The sequence below is a fragment of the Crinia signifera genome, chromosome 4 (assembly GCF_055691185.1).
Source record: "Crinia signifera chromosome 4, ASM5569118v1, whole genome shotgun sequence".
NCBI classification, from domain to species: Eukaryota; Metazoa; Chordata; class Amphibia; order Anura; family Myobatrachidae; genus Crinia; species Crinia signifera.
The window spans coordinates 103,377,150-103,402,693 of record NC_139220.1 but is presented as its reverse complement, the minus strand read 5'-3'; the positions used below and the strand labels follow the sequence as shown (position 1 = coordinate 103,402,693).

The 25,544-nt window shown below is 45.0% G+C and overlaps 1 protein-coding gene across 2 annotated transcripts in view; it reads left to right on the top strand.

The window, feature by feature from the left end:
• The window catches only part of NSD1 (nuclear receptor binding SET domain protein 1), a 65,317-nt gene that overhangs the window by 16,627 nt on the left and 23,146 nt on the right, over window positions 1-25,544 (top strand). The window contains exons 3-6 of one of the 2 annotated variants that reach the window (XM_083182109.1): window positions 5,007-5,182; window positions 19,524-21,714; window positions 22,019-22,140; window positions 22,650-22,887. In XM_083182109.1, coding sequence (XP_083038235.1) covers window positions 5,007-5,182; window positions 19,524-21,714; window positions 22,019-22,140; window positions 22,650-22,887 — 2,727 coding nt within the window. Of the gene's footprint in view, window positions 1-5,006; window positions 5,183-19,523; window positions 21,715-22,018; window positions 22,141-22,646; window positions 22,888-25,544 lie in introns of both variants that reach the window. The other variant, XM_083182108.1, reaches the window with a different exon arrangement.

Here is a 25,544-nt window from a genome sequence, read left to right as displayed (position 1 = left end):
TTGGAGCGTATATTGAGCAAATAGTATACTTAGTGCCTTGGATCGTGCAATGTATTATTAGATATCTGCCCTCTGGGTCTGGGGTAACTGAGTTAACTGTTATTGGAAGTGATTTAGAAGCTAGAATAACAATGCCCCTAGCTTTGCTGTTGTAGGGTGCCGAGGCTATTACTGACCACTGGAACATCTGCAATTTAGTGATTTCGGGGGGGAGAAGGTGGGTCTCTTGAAGACAAACTATGTCTAGAGCTTGTTTGCGTAAGTATAAAAGTACTTTCCTGCGCTTTGCTGGAGAATGGAATCCTCCGACGTTGAAAGAGCCGAGTCTAAGGTCAGTCATATAGGTATGGGAGGAAGATCCATCTGGTTCTCTTCATCAGGTTTACTTCGTAGTCTACTTGGTCAGGACTGGGAGAAGGAAGGGGGGAGGAAAGCAGGGGAAGGGGAGACAAGACAACACAAGACAAAGAACCTGTGAAACAGAAAAAAGTTAGTATGATCAACACACTGCACTTCTTTGAGCCACGGTGGGCATTCCGGGGGCAGTAACAATAATACATTTCAAATTAGTAAAATAATACTGATTTTGAGTTCCTTTTAAATCTCAAGGAGAATAAGCTAACGGTACACTGCAAGCATGTGACCCAAAACTGTCATGGGGATATCCCTTAGCTTGGCTTGAATATAGTAAAACAGTGCTAACAACGTAGGAGAAACTTCCTAACTGGGGGGGGGGGGGAGAGATTATAGCTCTGGTGCTCATAAGACTGGGTGTCTTTTCTCTCACATTCTGGATTGTAATCTAAAGAGTCTGGTGAGAGTATTGAGCTAGAAGAAGAGCTGGTGCGAAATGGGTACTGGGTAGTTCCTTCAGGGTTGACACCCTGGCAGGGATCTTTGAGTTTAAACAGAGGGTTGGACTGTCTGTGTGAAGTTATACTGGAGGGGGTTACTCGGACAGTCGCTCAGGAAAGAGGGTTATTCCGGGTGATCCGAGATGTCCGTTGACTCTGGGTGAAAGTGATCTTTGAGGAATTCTCGTGCATCATCAGGCGTGGAGAAGTCGTAATGGGTGTCATTCAGGAAGATTCTTAATCTTGCTGGGTACATCAGGGCGAATCTGTGCTTTTCTGCTACCAATGCAGAGCAGATGGGGGAGAAGGCCCTGCGTGCTTTTGATAGCTCTACTGAAAAGTCTTGGAATATTCTCAGGACGTTACCTTCCCATTTCAAGTTTTGTATTTTACGTGACGCTCTCCAAAATGAGACCTTATGTACATAGCTGAGGCACTTGAATAAGACTGCTCTTGCACGTTTATCATGCGGCTTTGGTGGGGGACCCACCCTGTGTACCCGCTCCACTGTTAGGGACTTACATTCCTCTTGTATGCCCAGCAGTTGAGGCAGAGTAGTGGTAACAAATTTTTCAAGTTCGGGGCCTTTAACAGACTCAGGCAGTCCTACTATTCTTATGTTGTTGCGCCGGGATCTGTTTTCAGCGTCGTCTATTCTATTCCAGAGCTGGTAATTTTCTTTCTGGAGCCTCAGTATATCTTTCTGCACGTTGTGTAGGTCGTGCGATATGACTCCTATATGCTGTTCATTTTCTGTAACCCTCCCAGTAAGGTGTTGGAGCTGTTGTGTGATTTCTGTGACAGCCTTATTAAGCAGCGGGGACATCGCTGCAGATATGACATCTACGATGTCTCTGTATGTCACCACCGCATCAGGGTCCCGAGGTACCTGAGTGTTGCCTGGAGTTTCCAGGGTGCCTGCTGTTTTCTTAGACGCTGGCGGTTGCGGCGCTGAGCCTGTAGCCGGCGCCATCTTGGATTCAGCGCGGCGTTTCTCTTGTCTCGGCGTTTGCGGCTGAGAGGGGCTGCTGCTGGCAAATAACTTCTCCATCAAGGTCAGGGGAGTGTTAGGAAGCCTCCGGTGTCAGCTTTGAAGCGGGGGGGTAGCCCAGATAGTTGACGGTGAGCGGGTCAGTAAGCAGAGCTGTGTGCTCACGCTGCTGCTTGCATGACACCGGAACCGGAAGCCCTGCGGTGCTGGCATTTTTAATGGATATTTTGAGGATTTCTCACAGCAGTGTTGACATTTAAAGGATTAATAGCTACATTCTACACTAACTTCTATTGGGTTTGTGATATGTCTATTTGTAAATAAAAAGTGAAATTATGAAAAATGCAGGATTTTAGTTTATCTGTTATATTACTGTGTTCCTAGACAGTTTTTTGGGGGCTATTCAATTGTTAGAACACTGTAATTAATGGGCACTAAACTTAGAAATTCAGTTGATCCAAGTGCTCCTGAAGTATAGCAGCTAAACTCCTGATTTAGGAGCGCTTAACCACAGAGTTTTCACACATTTCTGCTTGCCACCTCACGAGGCTGTAAGCAAAAATGTGTCCGCGGCATTCGTACCCAATTGGCAATAACCAATTAGTAACAATTGAATAGCACCATCTTGCACCACCTAATTATGGACCTTATTCTGGTTCACTCTGAGGCAAATTCCTTCTGCCGTCGACCTGCTGCGTCGAGGGGCTGGTCGCAGGTGTGCAAATCACTGGCAATATGGTTGCTGAGCACCATATTGCCAGTGATACATGCTAATATGGCCCCTCTGTGTACACAGCTTTAAGGATATATGGCTGATATATTTGTTTCAATTTTACCACTTTAACAGGTTTATTTGTTGTATTCACTTTTAACGTTAATGACCTTAGAATTTATTTTATTTGTGAACATTCTCATGTTATCCTGTTTTTGGTCCACCCCCCACCCCACCCCACCCCCCTTTGTCAGTCCTCCATCACAGCCATATTATTGTAAGTAACCCTTTCCCCAGGATAGAACAGGGCAAAGATGAGACCAGGCATTTCTTGTAGATAGGCTGTGCTTGCTGATCAGGATAGATTGTTTTGTGATCATTGTTTTCAGCCGTGGGACATTCCTGGTGTTTTAGCAGTGTTCTGTGGTTAAACATGTCTTTTCGGTATAACATGCGCAATAAAAAAAACATGAAATGCGACTCCCGATCTCCTGTTACACAGAATTGCCCCCTATTAATATGCTTTATGAGGCAGTTTCAAGATTGTAGCAGATAGGTAAAAGGGTCGTTTTTTAAGGAAATGGTGCTAAGGGAGTGGCAGAATCTGGACTAGCATCATTGTAGTCAGCCCATAATTATAACATATGTATCGTTATAAAGCTATATTAACTTGGTGTGGATGATGGAGCCTCCTTTTAAAGATCCAATTGACAAAATAGACTCATGTGGCCTATGTTAGGAACCTGGGTGTTACCCCACAGCTGTGACCGCTGTTTAGGACGGCCACAGCGAATCCTACACTGCTTCTGTTGATCTGTCCTGATGGGTGGCCAGTACCTGCAGATGCTAAAGCTTTCCCTTTTAATAGCCACGTTTTTATTTAGGTTTAATTAGGTCCGCCCAATCTCTAGTGCCACCAGGTCTTAAGATGGGAAAAGGTACTGGAAACCCCTCAGGAACAGTCAAAAGGGGAAGCTAACTATTTAGGGCCTGACTGGTACAAGACACTAACTAATGGCTCCTGAGCTAGTACCCGGGAGGTGAAGATGCTATCTGTATAAGCGACCTCATCGCAAACCATAACCAACCTAGTCGCAAGCATAGGAAAATTACACCACACGAAAGCACAAAATAAAACCACACAAAAAGTACAAGCGGTACTAAAACAAGAAATAAGCCCTACTGGGGCTACCACCAATAACTGGGGTAAATCCTGTGGCTTAGAGCCTTGATGGCTAACCTTGACACTCTAGCTGTTGTTGAACTACACATCCCAGCATGCTCTGCCTCAGCGTCCATGGCTGCTAAGCGACCGACACCAGGTATGCGAGCGCCGAGGTAGGTAGCCACCGAGAAGACAGACGGGATGCTCACCAGTGCGGCCAACAGCTACACACGTAGTGATCCTCTGGCATATTTCTCACTAGATCACTTAGAAAATGCCCCTGTATCGCTGTGTGTGTAGAGGCATAGATATAGCTATGTGCTACCCAGTGTGTTGCTATTGCCCTGGTGATTAATATCCAGCAGACTGGATAAATCTATATTCGCCGGTGTCAGGGCCAGTGTTCTCACGGACTGTGTGCTTAGCGATGTAGCATCGCTTAGAACACTCATCTCCCTGTGTGTAGGTCTAATTACTTTAAAGACATGACATACTTGAACAGCAGTACACTTATGTCAGACACTGTAGTAGCCTTAGTATCCAGGGCTCTTAGATTTGGTCTTGGCCAGGACCAAGGTTGAGAACCACTGACCTATATGAAAGAAGGGTATATAGATCCAGCTGTCCTTAAGCATACTAGACAATTGCAGGGATCTCTTTGTGGATGCAGAAGGCAAGGTGATTATTCATTGTAGAGTAGGTATTCATATGGTTACAAGTCAATATGCTTTCGATCAGGGGTGGCCAAACCGGTCCTCGATCTACCAACGGTCCATGTTTTCCAAAAACATCTAGCTGCTGCACAGCTGTAGTCATTACTACCTGTCACATTTTCAAACATGCTGCATTCATTCCTACTTCAGAAGTTAATGGCCTAAATGCCTGCAACTAGTGGCTATCGCTGACCATTAAATGGCCCCCAGATAGAACAGGTGTATTTGACCTTGATGTGTGAACATGCTGTAGATCAGGCATGTCCAACCTGCGGCCCTCTAGATGTGCTAAAACTACACATCCCAGCATGCCTTGCCACAATTTGGCTATTTGGGAATGCTAGAATGATGGCAATGCATGCTGGGATGTGTAGTTTTAGCACATCTGGCGTGCCGCAGGTTGGACATGCCTGCTGTAGATAGCATTAGTAAATCCCCAAAGATTTTCTCATGCTTTATAGGCTCTGCTTTCAATTTTGTGTGTTCATGTGTAATGCAAGCATTCTTAAAATTATTCTCAAATTGATGACAAAGTCCCTAACATGTGTATATATATTTCTTTAATTCTTAGAAGTGGCCACTAAGAAGTCACCACGGCAGTATTATGTGGAGACTTTGGGAGAGCTCACTGAAAAGGTTTGGGTGACCGCAAAGGCCATTGTTCCATTCAGAGGGGTTCATCAATTTGAAAGATTGCCAGATTCACGGCAGCCTCAAAACATAGGGGAAGGTTCCACCAAACGTAAGGTAAGTGACTGTATAGAGTATCTTCAAAACCATATATGCTTATTATTTTTACAAACATGTCAAGTTATCTATTAATATCTTTTCACTAACATTCATATGGTATACTGGGTTCTCAATACATTGGGGAAGAAGAGGTCCATAGAACTCTTTTCAGTGGGTGTACTGGCTCCTCCCCTCTACTTCCTGCTCCACATCTTCAGTTTCGAAAAATGTGCTCTCGGAGAGGCTGCACTTACAGAGCTCCTGAAGAGAGTTTTTATTCATTTAATTTTGTTTATTATGGGGAGCCTGTTTTGAACTAAACCACTCCCTGCTTCGTAGGAAGCCAGGGGAGGGTTACAGTTGCTGGCCTTTCAATGTACCAAACTGTCCCTGCTGCAGGACCACTGTCCTGTGTAGGTGATTGTTGTGGCAGGCATTGCGCTGCAGTGCTAAACACCCCCAGCTTGCCGCACACCCTTGGCTCAGTCCGTAGATGTCTGCAGTGAGTGTTACCCGGGGTCCTCTCTAGTGGGGTACCCCAGTTGATGTGCTGCATGATGGCGGTGGCAACGTCGGTGTCATTGCATGGGAACCACACTGCCCCCTGTCCACACTTGATGTTTTACACTGCCTCTGGACCATCAGAGCAGGTGTTAATGTGTTTGCTAGGAATAGCAACAGCGCCAGTATAAAGATTAGTAAAAGCACCATTGTAAGGTGAGGGACTTAACTCAGAGTGGGAACACAACTCTCTGGCACCAATTTCCTGCTTCTCTCTGCATGCTTTGGGTGCCATTTCACAGCAGCAGACACTCCTCAGCTCCAGACTGGGTGGAAGAGAACTTCAGCAGAGACAGCAAGTGAAATTGAGCTTATAAAACGCTCATTACAGTGTTTATAGCCTTCCACATAGAATTACACAAAATAAATATCTATAGAAGTATCTATTACTTCTAACCAGCTCCTCAATCTGGCAGCTGAGGTTAAGGGTGTGCTGGTTCCCTCAATATCTCCGAGTCCTTTCCCCACTTGCTTGTTAAGCATTTCTATGCACACATATAGAGACTTCACATAGCTTCTATTCACACTGACTCTGACTGTTTGGTGTTTTACTGTGTGTGTGTGTGTTGTGGGGTGATACCTTTTCTAAAATGGTTAGAAAGTTAACCTGTATGATTTGCAGCACTAAGTTTGTTCCTGCATCCACTTCATAAGTCACTTGTGAACACTGTATGTCACTGCAGATTAGTGGGGGTCCCTACAGGTCAGTGGTATTCCCACACAATTGTGTGGAGGATCACAGAGGGAATCTCAGGAATCTGCCTGGGCAAGCAGCATTAAAAGTCTGCTGGAATCTGTGTCCACTCAGTTTACTGCAAATTCCCTGCAGACACAGAGTGCAGCAGGATTTAACTGTCCTTTCTGCAAGGGTGGATATTCTCACTCCTGTGGGTGGCTTGTCACGCAAACGTGATTTAGCTGCTGTAGAGCCTGACACTCTAAGGAGGAGTCTGTTGAAGCTGGGGAGGATATGGATGATACACATCCAGGTTCTCAGGGGTCTCTGTCGCTGTTACAGGAGTCTTAGTCTTTAATACTGGCCATAAGAGAAGTCCTTGATCTCCCTCTGGCTGCACCTGTTAAAGGTGATCCCTTTTTGTGTCTCAAAAAGGCAGGATGGGGTATTCCCTGAACAGGCGGATTTGGAAGTTGCTTTCAAATCGGCTTGGAAAAATCCTGAATAGAGATTTCAAGTGTCCAAACGCTTCCTGTCCACTTTCCCCTTTGATGCTGCCGGCAGGCGGGTGTGGGAGGAGCCTCCAGTTGTAGATGCTTCCATGTCCCGTTTGTCAAAAAAGATGGTACTCCTAGTACCCGGGACTTCCACACTTAAGGATTCAGTGGATAAAAAACTAGATGGTACCCTCAAGTCTATGTATACGGCCAGTGGGGCGGATTTGCGCCCTGTACTTGCTAGTTGCTGGATGGCAAAGTCCATTCATACCTGGGCGACCCAAATCCAAGAGGGATTGCTGGGCAATATGTCCACGGCTCAGGTGGCTGATTCACTCCGTCACATACAAGATGTGGCTAAGGTACTTTGTGACGCACAAAATGAGGTGATCGCTAATAATGCGCGTAACTCAGCCATGGCGGTTTCTGCCCGCAGGGCTCTGTGGCTGCGTCAGTGGGTTGCTGATGCTGACTCCAACCCTTTTATTAGCTTGGTTGCCTTTCTCTGGACTTTTTCGAGTTCTTTAATGTCCTTTTTGTAGTGAGGAGCTCAGAATTGTACTCCAAGTTCTAAATAAAGTGTAATCAGTGCCTTGGACGGTGGCATAATTATTTTGGTGTCCCTAGCTTCCATGACCCTTTTTGTACATGATAGTATCTTGACCTTATCAATAAGCCTGCTACTTGACACTGTAAATTTAGACTCCTAGGTCCTTTTCCAAATCTGATTTACCCAATTCTACCCTATTTAGATTGTAACTAGCACACTGCTCATGTCTTCCAAGATGCCTAACCTTACATTTATCAACATTAATGGCAGGATTCCATGCCGGCCGCTATTTCCGAAAGGGGAAATAGCGGACTCCGCCTACTCAATGCCATCAAAGGCTGATTACGGCAAAACCGATCTGACTTTGAAACAAGTTGGCTCTGTTTTGTCGGAAGCGGCCGTTGATTGTCGAATTCACATGCGTTTTTTGACAATCCATGGGCGTTTTCACCAACACATCCACTACTCAACAGGCGGATCATTGAATTTCGACTGAGTAGAGCAAAAAGGGCCAGGATTCCGACATCTTATCAAATAACGTGCTCTCTGGCAGCACTTAGACAGAGCAAGAAGGTTACCAAGACCAACAGAGTTACTATAACGGAAGAAGTTGCTCAATCAATAAGGCGCCAAAAACAAATTTTGTTTAACAAAATACACAAATCAATAAATGCTTACAATATATAGTAGCAGGGAAGTCCACTTTGTGGATTGATTTAATAATTGATGTGTGTCCAGATTTGAACTCCCAATGGAGGGTACCGGAAAGGGAAGTATAGATAAAACTTCTGGTACGTTACACTCAGTGGTACTGAAGAATAGTCCAAAGTACTGGCTAATCCCCAATTGGAGATACAACCAAACAGAGAAGGGTCCTTCCCAAAGTTCCCCAGGTAAGTCCTTCTACATTAGGTTGATCCTTGTTAGCAGCCAGTCCAGAATACAGTGTCTTAAGACGTTTCAAATCATAAAGGTTCTCATGAATCACAGGGGCCTATGTACTAAGCCAAGAAAGTGGACAGAAATAAACCACCTATCAATCGGCTGCTACTTGTCATGTCACAGGTTGTGTTTAAAAAATGACAGGAGCTGGTTGGTTGGTTTTTTTGTACTTCGGAGGTCATTCTTATGTTGATGGGCTGCATATATGCTTATGCGCATGTGCAGGCCATCCGTGCGAGCAGATGCGGCGGCTTGTATAGTCTCTGGCCCAAATGCACGGATCCGTGTGAGCGGGGGTGGCGTGTGTCCGCAGACTGGAGTCGCACCCATGGGAACACCCAGTGTTTCACAGGCGTATCCATGGAAACCCTGGACGTTCTCATGGTAATTTGCCCGTGACGCGGGTGCTGGCATCACCAGATGTCAACTGCCTGCCCTCTTCCTGTACCATGTTGCCGCATATCTAAGAGAGTCACTTAGAGTTGCAAACGCCTTGGAAATCATTTGATGGTCAGCGACCAAACTAAGGAAGTACCCGTTGCTAGGGTGAGGAGGGGTTTAACTTACGGATCCAGGAGGACCTGGAGGAGGTGGGAGGGACCTGAAAGAAGGTAAGCCAGGGGGAGGGGGTGCAGCGGGCAGCGAAAGAAGCCCAAAGGTGGCGTTATCCTACCCTGCGAAGACGCGGTGGTCGGTTATGAGTATAAAAATGCAGTAAAACCCACGAAAACGGGGGTTTTACCGCATTTTTACCTTAGTACATTCCGCCCTAAAAAGGGTCTTGCACAAAGAAAGGTTATTCATCAAAATAACATTGCGGAGTTGGCAAACATAGTGAAAATAGATGGACATATCCTAGGAAGTCACTACAGCACTGGACGGGACAGTTGCTGATCCAGCCTGTGTCCACTAGGGGCAATATGCAACAACTACTGGACACTCTGTAATGAAAATCAGAAGCCTCTCAGTAGCCCTTGGACAGGATCAGGTGGTACAGTATGTGGGCCCGTTCCATCACCTACACAGAAATGTGTAGGGGATGTAGCGCATGCATTGTCTTCATGCAAAATGGTCTCAGAAGAATTCCTGCTTTCTGGAATGGAAAAACTGCATTATAGGCACTCTGGGTTTCCCTAGAAAGAACATGGGAAGGATGATGTTGGGGCCTCTTTGCAGCCAAGTATGTCACAAAAATGCCACATTCATGTTCTAAACGTAACGTAAACGTAACATGTCAGAAAAAGTGTCTGTCAGGACAAAATCTTGACAAAATCCCAACAAAGATGACTTTCAAAACAGACTGTGTCTGTACCACTGCAGTCGTGGGTTTCCGGAGAGAAAACTTGAGATTTCACCAGGGAGCAGTATCCCTGAGAATGAGCTGCATAAGTCCCAACCTTCTCTGTTCTCCACCACAATATTTGATGATCCATAGAGAGAACACAACAAGGTCAACTGTACCTTTTGCAATGTTATCCAGGATTCTTTGTTCATAGTTAGCCACTGCTTGTAGTACCTGCTGTGTAGTGACATCAGGAGTAAAAGGAACATTATGATCCGGTTGGAGCGAGGGAATCTGCCATATTGAGGATAGTGCAGCAATTGTAGTGGGGGTCAGACAATTCAACCTGCTGACTTCTATACTATGATCCAACGTATCCGTATTAAACCTCTGGCAACACAAAGGGTATCAGAGGCATGATCACTGAGTAGAGGTGAAGACAGCAGGCAACCGCAAGCCCAAATATCCACACCCATAGTACGACTAAAAAGAAGGCAGAGTAAATGCAGGCGTCACAGCCAGCCCACTGCAGAGCAGGAAGGAGAGACCATCGCAATGTCTGCTACATGGACATGCCAGATACAGATGGAATCAACTTCCAAGACACACTTCAGCACAGAGAGGACCCAAGCGCCCCCTAATCAGGAGAGCCTGGAGCACATCGCTGACCAATCAGCAGGCAACCAGTAGCCAAACATGTCCCGTGATAGTGATACGGATAATTTCATTGGAGAACAAGACGGGGGAGGGGGGGGTGTGCATGCTACTCCCTGACTGTGCAGGCTATGTCCCCTACAAACACAATTTTTATGCTATAGTCCAATTAATCAGAATTATATGTTCTCCTAGGCTCATTTTTTTCCCTTTTCTCTTTTTATTTTTTATTTTTGTTGTCCTCATATTTAGTAAAATAGCGTTGAATAAAAGCAGTTTCAGCAAGTCCTATGCTGACACTTGCTTGTTTTGACATCAACCCGCCACTTTGCAACTATAAACTGCAACATTCCAGCTGTATCTCGTGTCAGACTCTTCTCGTGACACTTGATAAAATTGTCAAAATAGTCACGGACAGTGTATCAAATTATCTGTGAAGTTCAGTATGAAGTAGAGAAATCGGCCTGTCTTTACAATGCAGGGAGGATTTGAAGAATAGGAGGTGGGCAGATTATTTTCAAGACATTACCCAGAGCAACTTTACATATGCGTGCACCTTCCATATCTTTCCATGGTCAGTGACCATCAAAGGATGTGGGAGGTTCCCCCCGGCCTGCGAATGGATGTTACTGTGTAACATCCATTTGCATTCCCTGCGTGCGAGTCACCCTTGCAAATGGGTGGCGCCAGCCAACCATTCGCAAGGCGGGGCATGATGGACTTGTGAATCAACCAAAATAACCCCCACAGTGTCAATGATTTTTTTTTTTTTTTTTGCAAATAGTTTTTATTAAGATTTTCAAACAGGAACATATCGCATCAGAAACAGAGTAAGCAAATATTGAGCGATGCAGAACGCTTCACATTCTCTGTTACAACATAAACCAAAGAAACAAAAATATCTTTAACATTCAAATGTTGTTAAATACTAAGGTGAAAATCTCCTTGTTTCTCATTTCCGAGAGAGGGAGAAGAAAAGTTATAGAGTTATAAAAGGGAAGAAAGAGGAAGTGGGGGAAAGGGGGAGTTTGGGTGCCGGTGCGACTCTCATACCTTGTACTGTGTAGTTTGGAAGATATTTTTAGTATTAAGATTTTTATTTTTTATATTTATTTATTTCTTTATTTACCTTTTTTTAGATAAAAAGACCTCAGAGGATATCATTTTAATGTTTTGTAGTGATCCGATTCCTTATATGTTAACCATGGGAGCCAAATCGCATTGAATGTTTGGTCTTTGGAGGTTATGGAGTATACGAGGTCGTCCATTGCCATATATTGATCAATTCGGTTGCACCAGTCCGCCATTGAGGGGATAGTAGTGGACTTCCAATATACTGGGATCACCGCTTTTGATGCACTAAGAATATGTCGTACTAGGGATTTTTTATAATTGGATTGGGGTCTGTGTATAAGGTTGAGTAGCCAGAAGCTTGGGGTGGCGGGGAAATCTTCTTGCAGGACAGTGTTTGCAGTTTCAATTACCTTTTTCCAATATGTCTGAATGAGCGGACAGTCCCACCAAATGTGCAGCATTGTACCTGGGTGTGCCTTACATCTCCAGCATAGGTTGGAGACTCCAGGATATATTTTTGCCAGCAAGGTCGGGCATCGGTACCATCTAGTAAGGACTTTATAGTGGGTTTCCGTTGTCAAGACATTTAGTGATGAGGAGAAGGTGTTTCTAAAGATTTCTGGCCAATCATCATCTCCTTTCAGGTCGTGGAGGTCTCTTTCCCAATCCGCCATAAATTTCGGTTTAGATGGAAAGATATCTTCAATGACCAGTTTGTATATGTATGAAAGGAGGTGTCTGGGGTATGATTCAGCACTACATAGCTTTTCAAATGGGGTATTGGGCCTCAGCTTTTTTGTTGGGGGACCTAGGCTTAGGAGAAAATGTTTGAGCTGTAGGTATCTCCAAATCTCCCTACCCGGTAAGTCCCATTTCTCTTGAATTTCCGGGAATGGCAGGACCCCCGTCGTGGTTATTAATTGATCTATCCGGGATATCCCTCTAGATCTCCACGCGGCGAATGAATTTTCAACCATACCCGGAGGGAATTCTGGATTCCCAAATAGAGGCATTAGAGGGGACCCGGGAGGGGAAATCATGGGGGATGAGCGGAGACGAGTCCAACAGTCAAACATGGGGGATGCTAGTGGATGTGTGATTTTCGGGGGTTTTTTGCACCAGGGGAGGTCGGGGTGGGCTCTTGGGATGGAGGCTAATTCTAGGTCTACCCACTGTTTTTTACCCGATTGAGAGGACCATTCCATTATTCTTGTTAGTAAGACTGCATTGTAATATGAAGAGAAGTGAGGGAGTTGGAGACCCCCCGCGTGTTTCCTCTTAAATAGGATCTCATGCTTGAACCTCGGTTTCCGACCCGCCCAGATATAATCCCGTAATTTACGTTGTAAAGATAAAAACCATGAGTTAGGAATACTGACCGGCAGTGTCTGTAAAAAATACAAGATCCTGGGTAGGATATTCATCTTGATTACATTGATTCGTCCTAGCCAGGAGATCTTTTTTTTCTCCCCATGAGGATAGGTCGGCCTGTATCCTATTTAATAGCGGGGGGAAATTAATGGCGTATATATCGGAGATGTTTCTAGTGAGGTTTATCCCTAGGTATTTAAGTTGTGTAGGGTGCCACGCGAATGGGGACACCTGTTTCAAGGTTTGTAAACTTGTCTGGTCTAGTGTTAGGTTCAATGCAACTGACTTGGATAGGTTCACCTTGAAATTAGAGAGCTCGCCGTAACGACGAAATTCTTCTAATAAACTGGGGATCGAGGTTAAGGGGTTCGAGATTATCGCCAGTAGATCATCTGCGAATAGGGCCAGTTTGTATTCTCTACTCGCTATTTTGAGTCCCTGTATATTATTATTTTTCCTAATTGCCCTCGCCAGTGCCTCCATAGAGAGAACAAAAATCACCGGGGACAGAGGGCAGCCTTGCCGAGTGCCGTTAGCTATCTGGAACGTTTCGGAGAGATCCCCGTTAACTCTGACCTGTGCAGCGGGGGTTGAGTATAGGGCTTTAATTCTCTGGTATCCCCGGGGGCCTACGCCTATATGGGTCAGTATCCCAAGAAGAAAATCCCAGTCTACCCTGTCGAATGCTTTCTCCGCGTCCGTTGAAAGCATGATAGCTGGGGTGGAGCCGCATTTAGCGGCGTGAATTAAATCCAGGACTTTTGCTGTGTTGTCTCTGGCCTCACGGCCAGGTACAAAGCCGACCTGGTCAGAGTGGATCAAACCTGGAAGAAGCAGCTTGAAGCGGTTAGCTATCAGCTTTGCATACAATTTCAGATCAACATTCAACAGGGAGATCGGTCTATAGCTAGCGCATTGTGTTGGGTCCTTCCCCTCCTTGGGGATAACGGAGATATGGGCAAGTAAAGATTGTTTTGGAAATGGGGTATCATCAGCGATCTGATTAAAGGAGGCGAGCATCAGGGGGGATAGGACATCGCCAAATGTCTTGTAGTACTCTATGGGAAAGCCATCTGGACCGGGACTTTTACCGTTCGGGGTGGTTTTTATAGCTATTTCTAATTCCTCGGGGGAAAAGGGGAGATCAAGGGCTTCAATTTCCTCTGTTGACAGTTTCGGGAACTCAATTTCTGTCAAATAGTTCTCTATAGCTGCTTTCTTGAGTGTCTCTGAGTCTAGTCCTTGCTTCTTAGTGAGATTATATAATTGAGAGTAGAAGGTATTAAAGGCTGCGGCAATGTCCCTAGTTGAAGTAAGTGTGTGGCCGTCTTGAGATTTGACGTTGGGAATAAATGTTGTGGAGCGTTGTGCGCGTAATGCTCTTGCCAGTAATTTACCAGGTTTATTTCCAAACAGGAAAAAACGATTACGGCATTTGCGTGCTTCCATTTTAAGTTTCTCAGACATAAAGGAGTTTAATTCCTTCCGGGCTTCTGCTAGTTCATTTAAGGTATTGGCAGAGAGAGAGGATTTATGCAAGAGTTCCAATGAGTTTATTTTTTGGACTATCATCTCTCGCCTTTCTTGTCTTTGTCTTTTTAATTGGGCTCCTAGTTGAATTAACTTACCTCTAATTACGCATTTGTGCGCTTCCCATATCACGACTTTAGAAGTCTCTGGGATGTCATTAGTCACTATATAGTCTTGTATAGCTGTTCTAATTTGCTGTTGGAATAAGGGGTTTTGTATAAGTGACGTGTTTAATTTCCAAGTGTATTTCTTAGAGGATGGAGATGGGTAGTTAACGGTTAGGGATACTGGCGCATGGTCCGACCATGTAATCTGGCCAATACTAGATTTGTGGACGAGGTGTAAGAATCTGTGTGATATCAGGATGTAGTCTATTCTGGTGTATACATTATGGGGGTTCGAATAGAAGGAATAGTCTTTTGACAGGGGATGTTGGATACGCCATGGATCTGCTAGTTGGTAGGAGTGGAGGGTCTTACGTACTCTACGGTGGAGTTTGTCTGAGTAGCGCATGGAAGCCTGCGATGAATCGATTCTAGGATCAATCATCCAATTAAAGTCTCCCCCACACAAAAAGACCCCCTGTAGGTGAGGCTGAGCTAGAGATAACGCTTTTTCCAGGAAAGCCGGTTGGTTCTTATTGGGAGCATAAATATTAAGCAGAGAGAATTCATTATTAGAAATTTTACAGGTTATTAGGAGAGCTCTTCCTGGAACCAGATGATGGGGGACTACATCAGTTACATTTATGTGGCGAGAGAATAGGATAGCTACCCCTAGTGTTTTGCCCAGTGGATTGTTGGAGAAGAAACCTACCGGGAAGTCTCTATTTCCAAAAGGAGGGGAAGCCCCTTCTTTAAAATGTGTTTCTTGTAAGAACACTATGTCGGCTTTTTCTATCTTCAATTCTCTTAGCACTCTGGACCTTTTCTCAGGGACATTAAGACCTCTGGCATTAACAGTTAGGAGTTTAAAATCAGTCATACTGGTTGTACTATCCGGCGTATGTTTTTTGGTGTGTTCTGAGAGTCACAGCATGGGGGGTAGAAATGGGGACGTGGGGAAGAGAGTGAGGAAAGGACGGGAAGAAAGTCAGAAATACAAAACACATATCTATAAAACATTGAGTGAGTTAGAGATAGGCATAACAGGAATAACAACACTGCTCCCAGTCCACCAGGCGAGAGCAAAAGCGCTCCCATCCCTGTGGCTGAGACTGTAAGTTGCAGTGTATTGGGGGGCAACAGGGGGTTGGGCTAGGGCCCATCCCAAATACATCAGGAACATAAATACTAACTGAAACATGCAAAATTACATTTCTAACATATGAGTTTAGGGGATAACTGGACCCCGAGGCACTCATGAGAGTGGACTAAACTTCGGTTAAATGGAACCAATAAGGCTAAGTATACTTGCCTCTATGAGGCTGCTTACCTATAACATTGTAACATGACTGTATAAATGTTTAAACTAAGATCTCTGACCTCTGCAGGGTTTTCTGATAATTGAAGTCCTAGCAGCATGGTAGTTATAAGTCAGGTTATTGGTTGTGCAAAGGAGGGGGAGTTTGGAGATCTCGAGGACTGTGACCTGTTGCGGGGCTTCGATGACTTTTCGACGATCTGAAATGGGGGGTTCAACGCGGAGGGCGATGGAGGAGAGATCTGGGAACGAAGTGAGCGCCATTCAGGAGCTTTCACTGGTGGTATGCCGAGGGTAGCGCAAAAAGAGTCCAGGTCTTCAGGGTTGCGGAGTGTCGCGGTTTTCCCACCATGGGATGCTGTAATACTGAAAGGGTATCCCCATCTGTATTTGATGTTTAATTTCCTCATAGCGTCTGTCAGAGGCTTAATCTGTCGTCTGGACTGAAGCGTGAGCCAGGAGAGATCCTGGAATATCTGGATTGGGTGCCCATCGAGTTCTAGGCCCGTTGAGGAGCGTGTTTTCCTAAGGATTTCATCCTTCTGGGAGAAATAATGGAGCCTGCAGATTACATCTCTAGGACGATCCGACTGTAGGCCTCTAGGACGGAGCGCTCTGTGGGCTCTATCGAAGATTATAGAGTCATTGGGATCATTTTCCAATATTCCATTAAAGATTTTTGTGAGGACATCGCTGAGGCTTTGCGAGGGAATGTCTTCTGGAATACCTCTTACCCTCAGATTGTTTCTTCGTCCTCTGTTGTCGATATCATCTAGGTGTTCGCGGAGTGACTGGATTTCCTCTGCCTGTGATCTGACTGTATCCACCAGGGATTTGTTGAAGGCATCAGTTTTTTCCCCTGCAGCTTCCAAAGATTCCACTCGTGAGCCGAGGTGAAGCAGCTCTTGTTTAAGGCTGGATACTTCCGTATGGACTACGTCTCGTAGCTTGGTCTCTAAGGAGATAAAGTCCTCCTTCGTGGGGACTTCTGCTTTGGTGGGGAGAGTTTGTAGAAGTTTGAAAATTTTTTGCAGATCTCGGTTATCTGTTTGTGCTGAGGGTAAGGTTGTATCGCCTGAGTCAGGTGTGCCCTCTGATACCTCTGAGTGGGTTGGGGAGGCAGGGTTCGATGGGGTCGCCATCACTTTGTCTGTCTGGGACCTCAAGTATTTTCGGAGGTCAACGGTGGGCTGAGTTTGTGAAGAGCGAGTGCTTCCCCCTTTTCCCCGACGTCTCTTGGAACTCATGTATGTCCACTCATTAAGGTAAGTGACTGTGTAGGGTACAGTGCAGTGGTTAGGTTCAGAATCACCTGTTATGGGAGGGAGGAGATAGGAGCACAGGCAGAAGTTGGTTGAAGTTTTATTGTTGAGGTTCACAGTCCATTTTAGAGTATATCTCTTATCTCATGGCCTTTGTTGCGTATATAGGTCTGATGCAGTGGGATTTCGCCGCCATCCCCCCTGAGTGGGATCACTCAGCCATCGTGGGGTTTTTTGGGGCCATCACTAATATTCATACACTCACATGCCAAATCAGTGGTCCGGTCGAGCAGGTGAAGGCGGATGTGCCAGTAGCTTGTACTTGCTGGAGAAAGTTATTGTGGGCGGGCTTAAATGCAGAGGGTCTCTGCCCGGGAACGTTGTCTAGTTAGGGAGGCTTATTGCACTGTAAAAGAGTCAGTGTTAGCTTTTTTGAAAGTTGAGGTCCTCAGTACGAAGCTGGGGGAGGGGTCTCCCTTTTCAGCAGGTATGGAACAGGCTGCTGTTGCAGAATTGAGGCTGTGGTTATAGGCAGGTTCAGTCCAGGCTGGATTGAGAAGGTTTTTATATGGGACCAAGTGTTGGGCAGGCAGTGAGGGATTGGTCACTGGAAGACCTGACTTTTTAGTGTTTGGTTCAGGTATGTAGAAGGGTCTCTGGGACTGCCAGTCCACCCCAGGTACAGGGAAAGGCGAAGGAGGGTGCTTAGCTCGCTCAGAGCCACTCGCCCCTGGGCTGGTATGTTTTTATTTGTGACCCCAAAATGGTGGTCACAGGTCCCGCCTGGTACTCTATTGGGGCAGCCTCCCCAGGTGGCAGTCTCCCCAGGTGTTAGTCAGAGCCTCAGGACGTGGGCTGGAAAGGACCCAGGCTCCAGGGATTTTTCTGGCCGACGAGGGAGAGAGTGATGCGCCTGCAAGATGGCCGCCGTCACTCCAGGCAGCAGGGTCTCACAGGGTGTGCGGCGTTGGTGTGCGGCGTCTCCTACCTCAGCTCCAGGTGTCCTGAGGCCGCTGTCACGAAGCCTGCTAGTAGCTGGGGGGGGACCGGAGGCAGCAGGGGAAAAACGCCGCGGCTCCGACCGCCGCTACGTCCGTTCAGTGCGCCACGGAGCTCAGCCAGCGGCTGTGTCCACAAATCGAGGTCCCGGCGTCTGGAGAGGGCTAGGCCGCGTCCCGCAGCACAGCTTCCCTGCGTCTCCCGGACCTGCGGAAGGTCTCGTTCGGTGCCCCTCTTCGGCAGCAGTCAGGTAGGGTCAGTGAGGGGAGGAGAGGGTGTCTAATGTCAGGGTAAAACGGCCCCGATTCTGGATGGGCAAGGGAGCCTCAATGAAAAGCAGCCTCACCGCTTCTTGGCCAGGCCACGCCCCCAGTGTCAATGATTTTGTATCGGCGAGTCTGATGGCACTTCGATGCTGTGCCATCCTCTCTTTGAACTGATATAATTTCTTTCCTATACAATATAGAAAGTACACTACAAATTTACTCTCTATCTATTTGTGTGTTTTGTACGTTTGTTTTGTTGTCATACATTTCAATATTTTATTTGAAACAAATATACCCCCACATCACTGGAAAAGATCCCCAGCATTATCTAGCCTCACCAGTGTCAGTGGGCCAATACTTGTTTTTAGTGCCCTCTCTCCCCATGTGTCACTGTACATGTCTTTTTACTATTTTAAATCATCCCCCACACCCCATCTGAAAACTCTTTTTGTGAGGCAGCAATCACACTCCCGGTGCCAAAAGGTGACTCTCCTCTCCAATCATCAGTCCCTCCTATGCATAAGCAGAGATCAGCAGCATTTGTGAGTGGGGATTCAGTATTGGATCCCGGCGTTCAGAATCATATTGTGAAGACATCACTCCCGAATTCATGGCCCAGGGTGCCATGCCAGTGGTAATCTGGGGCACATATGCTGAACATTGTAACCCGTCCCCACCCCACTCACGGGATGCAGTTACAATCCCGCCGGTCGGGATCCCGACGCCGGAACCCCGACAGCCGAAATGCCGACAAGGGGGGCTCGCCACGCAGCGGGCCCGGTGCCTCGCTACGCTCGGCACACTAATTTATTCTCCCTCCAGGGGTGTCGTTAACACCCACGGAGGGAGAATGTGTCGGCATTTCGGCGGTCGGGATTCTGAACGCCGGGATCCCGACCGCCGGGATTGTAACTGCATCCCCTGAGTGGGGTGGGGACGGGTTACAATGTTCTGCATATGTGCCCCAGATTACCACTGGCATGGCATCCTGGGCCATGAATTCGGGAGTGATGTCTTCACAATCACTACGAAGGGGACACAGCAGCAGGAGAAAATCTGTTCTGCACTTGTGAAGAATGGATTTCCTCCATAACTGGCATGGGACACGGTGGAATATGACCTACTCAGGTGATGCACTCCTTACTACCCCATGTGTTTTTTGCCGGGCAAGTGGTTAAGTTAATGAGTAGGATATGTAATGTCTGCATTTGGCCTAATATGTACTATGAAGTTGAATGTCTTCCATTTAACAAGAATGTCTCTTTATTTTTAGATTCCATCAAAACTCTTATCACTATGGCAGTCAAGCATCGCTCATGCCCAAGATTGTCTCACCAAGACGGACTATGGAGAACTGGAACTTGGGGGGTGCACGGATCAGCAAGTAGGATATTGTGGAAAGGCTTTCAATGGGACAGTGAACAATGTATTGAATGGATTTGTAAAACCTTCTCTGCACAGATCTGTCCTACTACTGCCTAGCTCTAAACCAGACACTTCGAAGAAAAAACAAGGCATACGCCTTAAACCTATAAATAAGGATACCGCCAAGACCAAACATTTACGCGACGACTCTGCTGTTGCATCGATAAAACCAGCATCTCCTAAAAGCTGGGGTAGTGAAATTGATAATGAGAAGTGTACAGTGCCACCGGGCGAGAGAGCTAGACGTGATGAAAGGTATAAGGAATCTTCTAATGCTGTCTGTGATGATTTGTCCAGCGTTTCCTCCGAGAAGTGTCAGAATAGTGCTCAGGTTGAGGAAAGAGGTCGGAGTCCAGAGGAGACAAAATCTCAAAGTGACTATGATACTGATGAATCTGAAACAAATTCCATAAAAGATAGACTAAATAATGAGCCGGTGTCCCTTAGTCTGTGCCCAAAGCAAAGTGTAAGAAATGAAGAAGCCAAAGTAAAAGTTGAAAACAACAAGAAGTGTGAAAGGAATATCTCGGTACCAAGCCCTATTAATTCTGAGAAGCCTGCCAGATCCAAAGAGTCATTAGATTGCAGCAACTACACAGAGTCATCTGGTAAGAATCTGAATCCTTCAAACGGTCCGGATGTGGACATTGGTGATAGTGCTCTAGGCCATACAGACACTTCATCAGATAGCACAATTGGATCTTCAGAATCAGGTTCCTCTGGTATTTCCCAAAATACCGTGGAGAGCAATGATGATAGTAATCATTCTAAAACTGATGTGCGTGTGCCTCTAAATGTTGAAAGCAACATCGGTGTAGCAGGGGGAATCTCATCACAAAATCCTAAACTTGAAAAACGCAGTAGAGACTCCTCTAATGTGTCTCCTACACCTTCTAGTAAGACTGGACTTGGGGAAGCTATGTGCGCTGATTTGCCTGATAAATCCTGTGATTCCAAGGAGATGGAGACTGAAAAGCATATTCTGTCTGGACTGAAAGATCCATCTAGCAGATCAGGGAAAGAGGATAGTTCTGATAGTACTTCCTCTAAGTCATCCACACCTTTAATTTTTTCATCTGTTCCAGGGCAGAACAGAATACCTATGGAACCAGATTATAAATACAGCAGCCTGTTAATGATGTTAAAAGATATGCACGACACAAAAACAAAGGAAAGACAAATTATGACCGGGAAAAACACTCATTCCCTATCTGGTTCACAGGAAGTCCTATCTGAAACCAATTCACGTGGTGTTAGTAAGTCTTTACCAACGAACATCGTGAAGACCGAGTCTAAAGCTGATGATGGCACCCGTTCAGTTGGCCTTTCATTAACTCAAACTGGTGCACTTCTACCCATTACCTCAGCAGGTAGTGTAGCTGATCCCAGAAGAAATATAACTCCTAAAGCGCCTCTCCCAGTTAAAAGATTTACAAAGCCCTGTATTTTGCAGAAGAGACGACCCAAGACAGTAGAAAGCATCATTACAAGTAACCTGATTAATACTACACCCAGAGAACATTTGTCTTCAGATAGCGTGAGCACATCTCTGTTTGGAGGAGCATCTTGTAGGATCGAGCAGAATTCTTCTTCCCACAGTAAATTGTCTTCTCAAAAAGATACACTACCAAAAGATAATGTAGAAGCTTTAGCAAGTAATCACTCTGCAACTTCAGCCATTGAAAGTCACAACAATACAACTATAACACAACCTTACCAAAACCGCACAGGTGACATACATACAAGCCGCAAGGAAGACACAGCACTAGACTCTGAACTGAGCAGTGAGTGCCCAGGGTGGGAGGAGTCTGATGACACTAATTGTGTTGCGCCAAAAAAGCGTTGGCAAAGGTTTAACCAGACTAGTCAAGAGAAGCACAAAGATAGCTCTTTTCCCAAGGCTTGGACTCTTCCTGTAGCTGATCTGGGTGCCAAGGATGAGGTAGCATCAGAAGTGCCTGAGCAACAAGATCACAAGGAAACATGTGCAGCGCCAAAGTTTTCTGAGGGTTCAGTACAATCGGCCCCACCACGGCGAGGTATGAGTTGCTTATTTGTGAGAATCTGTGTTTTTATTAAGTTATATTTTATAGAATGCGGTAATGGCATGTTTGCACAGAATATGAGAGTGGGCAGGCATATAATTGGGCTCTCATAACATTTCCAGGTTGTCCTAATTCGTTATGAAATAGGCCTAAAACAAAACTTGTATGTGCAAAGATCTGCAGAGGGTAGGGGCCGCATTCAAGCCCCTTTAATCTAGCAAATTGCCCACTTTTACATTTATTTCATACATGTAGTTATATTAGTACATGCCACACAAAAATGCATATTTGTCATCAGGAGCAAACTGGGGAAAGAAATGCCGCAAGAGATCGAGAAAAAGAGCAATTAATTCTGCAGATGAGCATGGGACATCCAGCACACCCAAGAAAAGGAATTGCAAGCAACCTGTAGGTTCTCCGGTAAGTAGGTTCATATAGGCTTCTTTCCATTGGATCCTTATAATGCAGCAGTAGCACAAATGTGTTCTCATCTATAGTGTGGGGGCATGCATGCATGTTAGGGAGATGCCATGGCTGCCCATTTTGGAATACAAGTTTTTCCCGAGGGATTTAATACAGTGTTCACCTATAAACGTTTTCCTCTTATTTACAGTAGCTTGGTTATGTGAGATCTAGAAGTTCTTGTTTGTGGTAACTGCTTCATTCTGTCAGCCAAGTCCATACTACCTACGCTCTAGCCTCTTGTTCTATATAGGCTACATTGCACTGGAGTGGTAGAAGAACTACAGAGCATACACAAAACATTATCAAGTAAATTTAAATCATTATTATCCAATAGGAATATGTGAACATAAAATATCTATCAATCTCTCTGTAGAAAACCATACACTGAACTGTTTTGTGACATATTGTTGCCAACTGGTCTGTGATGCATTTTAAAGAAGTCCAATTTCAACACTTTTCAGCAGCCTGCATCCGCCAAAGTGAAAGACTACTCTAATACATCGGAGAGTGAACCTGCGGATGATCTCGCTGTGACTTCACTCTCTGTAAGCAACGGAGATGTGTGCTCGGATGTAGACAAGAAATCCTCAAGCCCAGCTGCCATGGACATCTCAAAGAATGCAGAGAACCCATCTGCCCCCTTAGGTTCAAATTCTTCTGGAAAACCTGATTTCGGAGCTGGATCTCCTGAGGCAAAACCAGGTAAAAAGCAGCATTGATTGCAGTGGCTGTTAGCAGTCATTGGACCTGCTCATGCATGCATGTATCCAGGTTTTATGTTGGAGGCAGGTCTGTCTGTGTTTTCAGTGACCGTATCGGGGGTAGATCTGAGAATAATGCACTGATCAGCTAGCCGAGAGCTGCAGTTAGCACCGCTATGTAAAAAATTAAGGGTAAACAGAATTATTAAGGCAATCTTGCATCAATGATATGTTGTAGCTTCTCTTTCTCTTATGAGGTAATAACAATGTACCTTCATATTCAATAGATCCCTACCAACAAAATAAAGTAATGGGTGATGGGTCACACACAGCTCACACTAATGTATTAATTCTATTTCCACCAATAAATAGTAGTTACCAACCAGATATCTCTATCACTGTTGGGAATGACAATCACTCCTACCTCTCAAGCTCGCTGCCTAGGTATTATCCTTGAATCTGAACTTTTCTTTGTTCCCCGCGTTCAAGCCATCTCAAAATCATGACACGTGCATCTAAAAAACATATTCAAAATTTGCCCTTACTTTATACAAGGCACTGCAAAAAACATGAATCCATGCTCTCATCATCTCCCGCATTGATTATTGCTATAGTCTCCTTATTGGCCTTCCCCAATACAGACTCTCACCACTACAGTCCATCATGAATGCAGCTGCGAGGTTAATCTTCCTATCCGAAGACGTTCATCTTCTGCAAAGCTGCTCTGTCACTCACTTCATTGGTTACCTGTATTCTGCCATATTCAATACAAAATCTTTTACTTGCACACAAGGCCATAAACCAAACTACACCAACATGCATATCTTTTCTTCTCTCAAAATATCTTCAAACCCGACCTCTACGCTCCTCACAAGATCTACATCTCTCATCCTTTACTCGCTCCCATTGCCGATTGCAGGTCTTTCTTCGGGCTGCATCCACTCTGTGGACTCCAGTCTCCAAACCTACAAGCGTTCCCTGAAAACTCACCTCTTCAGGCAAGCTTATCAAATTCCAGAACCACTAAATCTTCATATACCTTTCCTGTCAAATCACATCTCCACTGTACAGGCCACACGTATCCGCTCTTTCTTTTTCACGTTTTCCATCCCCCTAACCAGGAACATTTGCATTCTGGTGGACTTTATGCAATAAAGAATATCTATCCTTATGTATCAATGCCTATTTCCCTATAGATTGTAAGCTTGAGAGCAAGACCGTCATACCTTTTGACTGTCTGTAAATACCCAGCTTGTTGTAAAGCGCAACGGTATATGCTGCGCTATGTAAGAAACTGTTAAAAAATAAATGCTAAAATGTAGTTTAGAGTTATGTTGCCTTGCTTCTGGTCATAGAAATTGAAAATGTATTGGAATACCCATTTTACACTGATGTTAAGTGAAAACCTGCAGTAGACACAATCCAGGTGAAATGCTAATTATTTGATTATGCAGTGCAAAAAGAAACTTACTGTATGAGGATGTGTGCAGCGCTATTTTCTGAAAGATAATGAAATGATTTCCAATTATTTGGTAATTTGGTACTGTATAGTAGGGTCAATCAATGTCCGTTCAACTAGGTGTCTCCACCGCCCGACTCAGAGTTTTACAAAAAATTTAGTTAATCGAGGATGGCAAAACAACGATTTCTGCCAAATATTTAGACTGTCTGTTATTAAATAAAGATTTTTCATTTTTTTAAATTATTTACTAATCACAACTTCTTTATTCAGTTTATTAGATGTATCATGGGGTGTTTATTAAGGAATCACCACAACATTTTGCAGAGGTATCTCTTCCTCCCAAATCCAAAATTCAAAACCAAATTATTTTCTCTGCATTACTTTTGTGCTACAGTAAAAAAGCATGTTTTGCTCAAAAAGAGTTAAACGCTAGGTTAAACTGTCACTACATATCCTCAAAAATCAGCACTATATATTGAAAACTTTAAGTAGCCATAATTGACACTTTAAAGTGATAAGTCACTTTAATTCATAAGGGATAAGTGATTATGCCCAGTTCAGTTAGTTAATATGAATTTTTGAAGACACATCCTGCTGATACTTACAGGGCAACTGAAAGTCTGCTTTATAATGAGCTTCATCTTACCAGTGTTTATAAATAAATGCGATCGCATCCCACTCAAAATTGGATGCGATTGCATGCGATTTTATAGGTTGCAATGCCATTTACGTTACTATACACTTCTATGAGATGCAATGAGATTTAGGCACCCCCCCACTATCCACGCCACCCCCGAAGCGTGGCGAGCGTCAGCGAAATGTGTCCTGCCGACCCTTTCATACCCCCAATATCCATGTCAGCGTGGAGTAGACTTTATATAGTGCGACGAGCCCGAAGCGTGGCGAGCGAAGCGAGCCTTGCGAGGTGACAAGGATTACGTTACAAGTATTCCGCGTCCCCTCGCGGTGCTCATTGCGCATCGCACCGCCAGCAGCCAGAGAGCAGTAAATAAATTACATAGGAAAGTCGCATTGCGCGCAAAAAATGGACGCGATGCGATTTTCTTATGCAGAATCGCCTAATAAGCAATTTGCTTAGTGGGCGCCATGCTAATACACAAGTACCAAAAAGGGACACCTACAGTAATATGCCACCAATAAAAAAACGTGCTACCCCAAAGCCGACAGGTGCAACA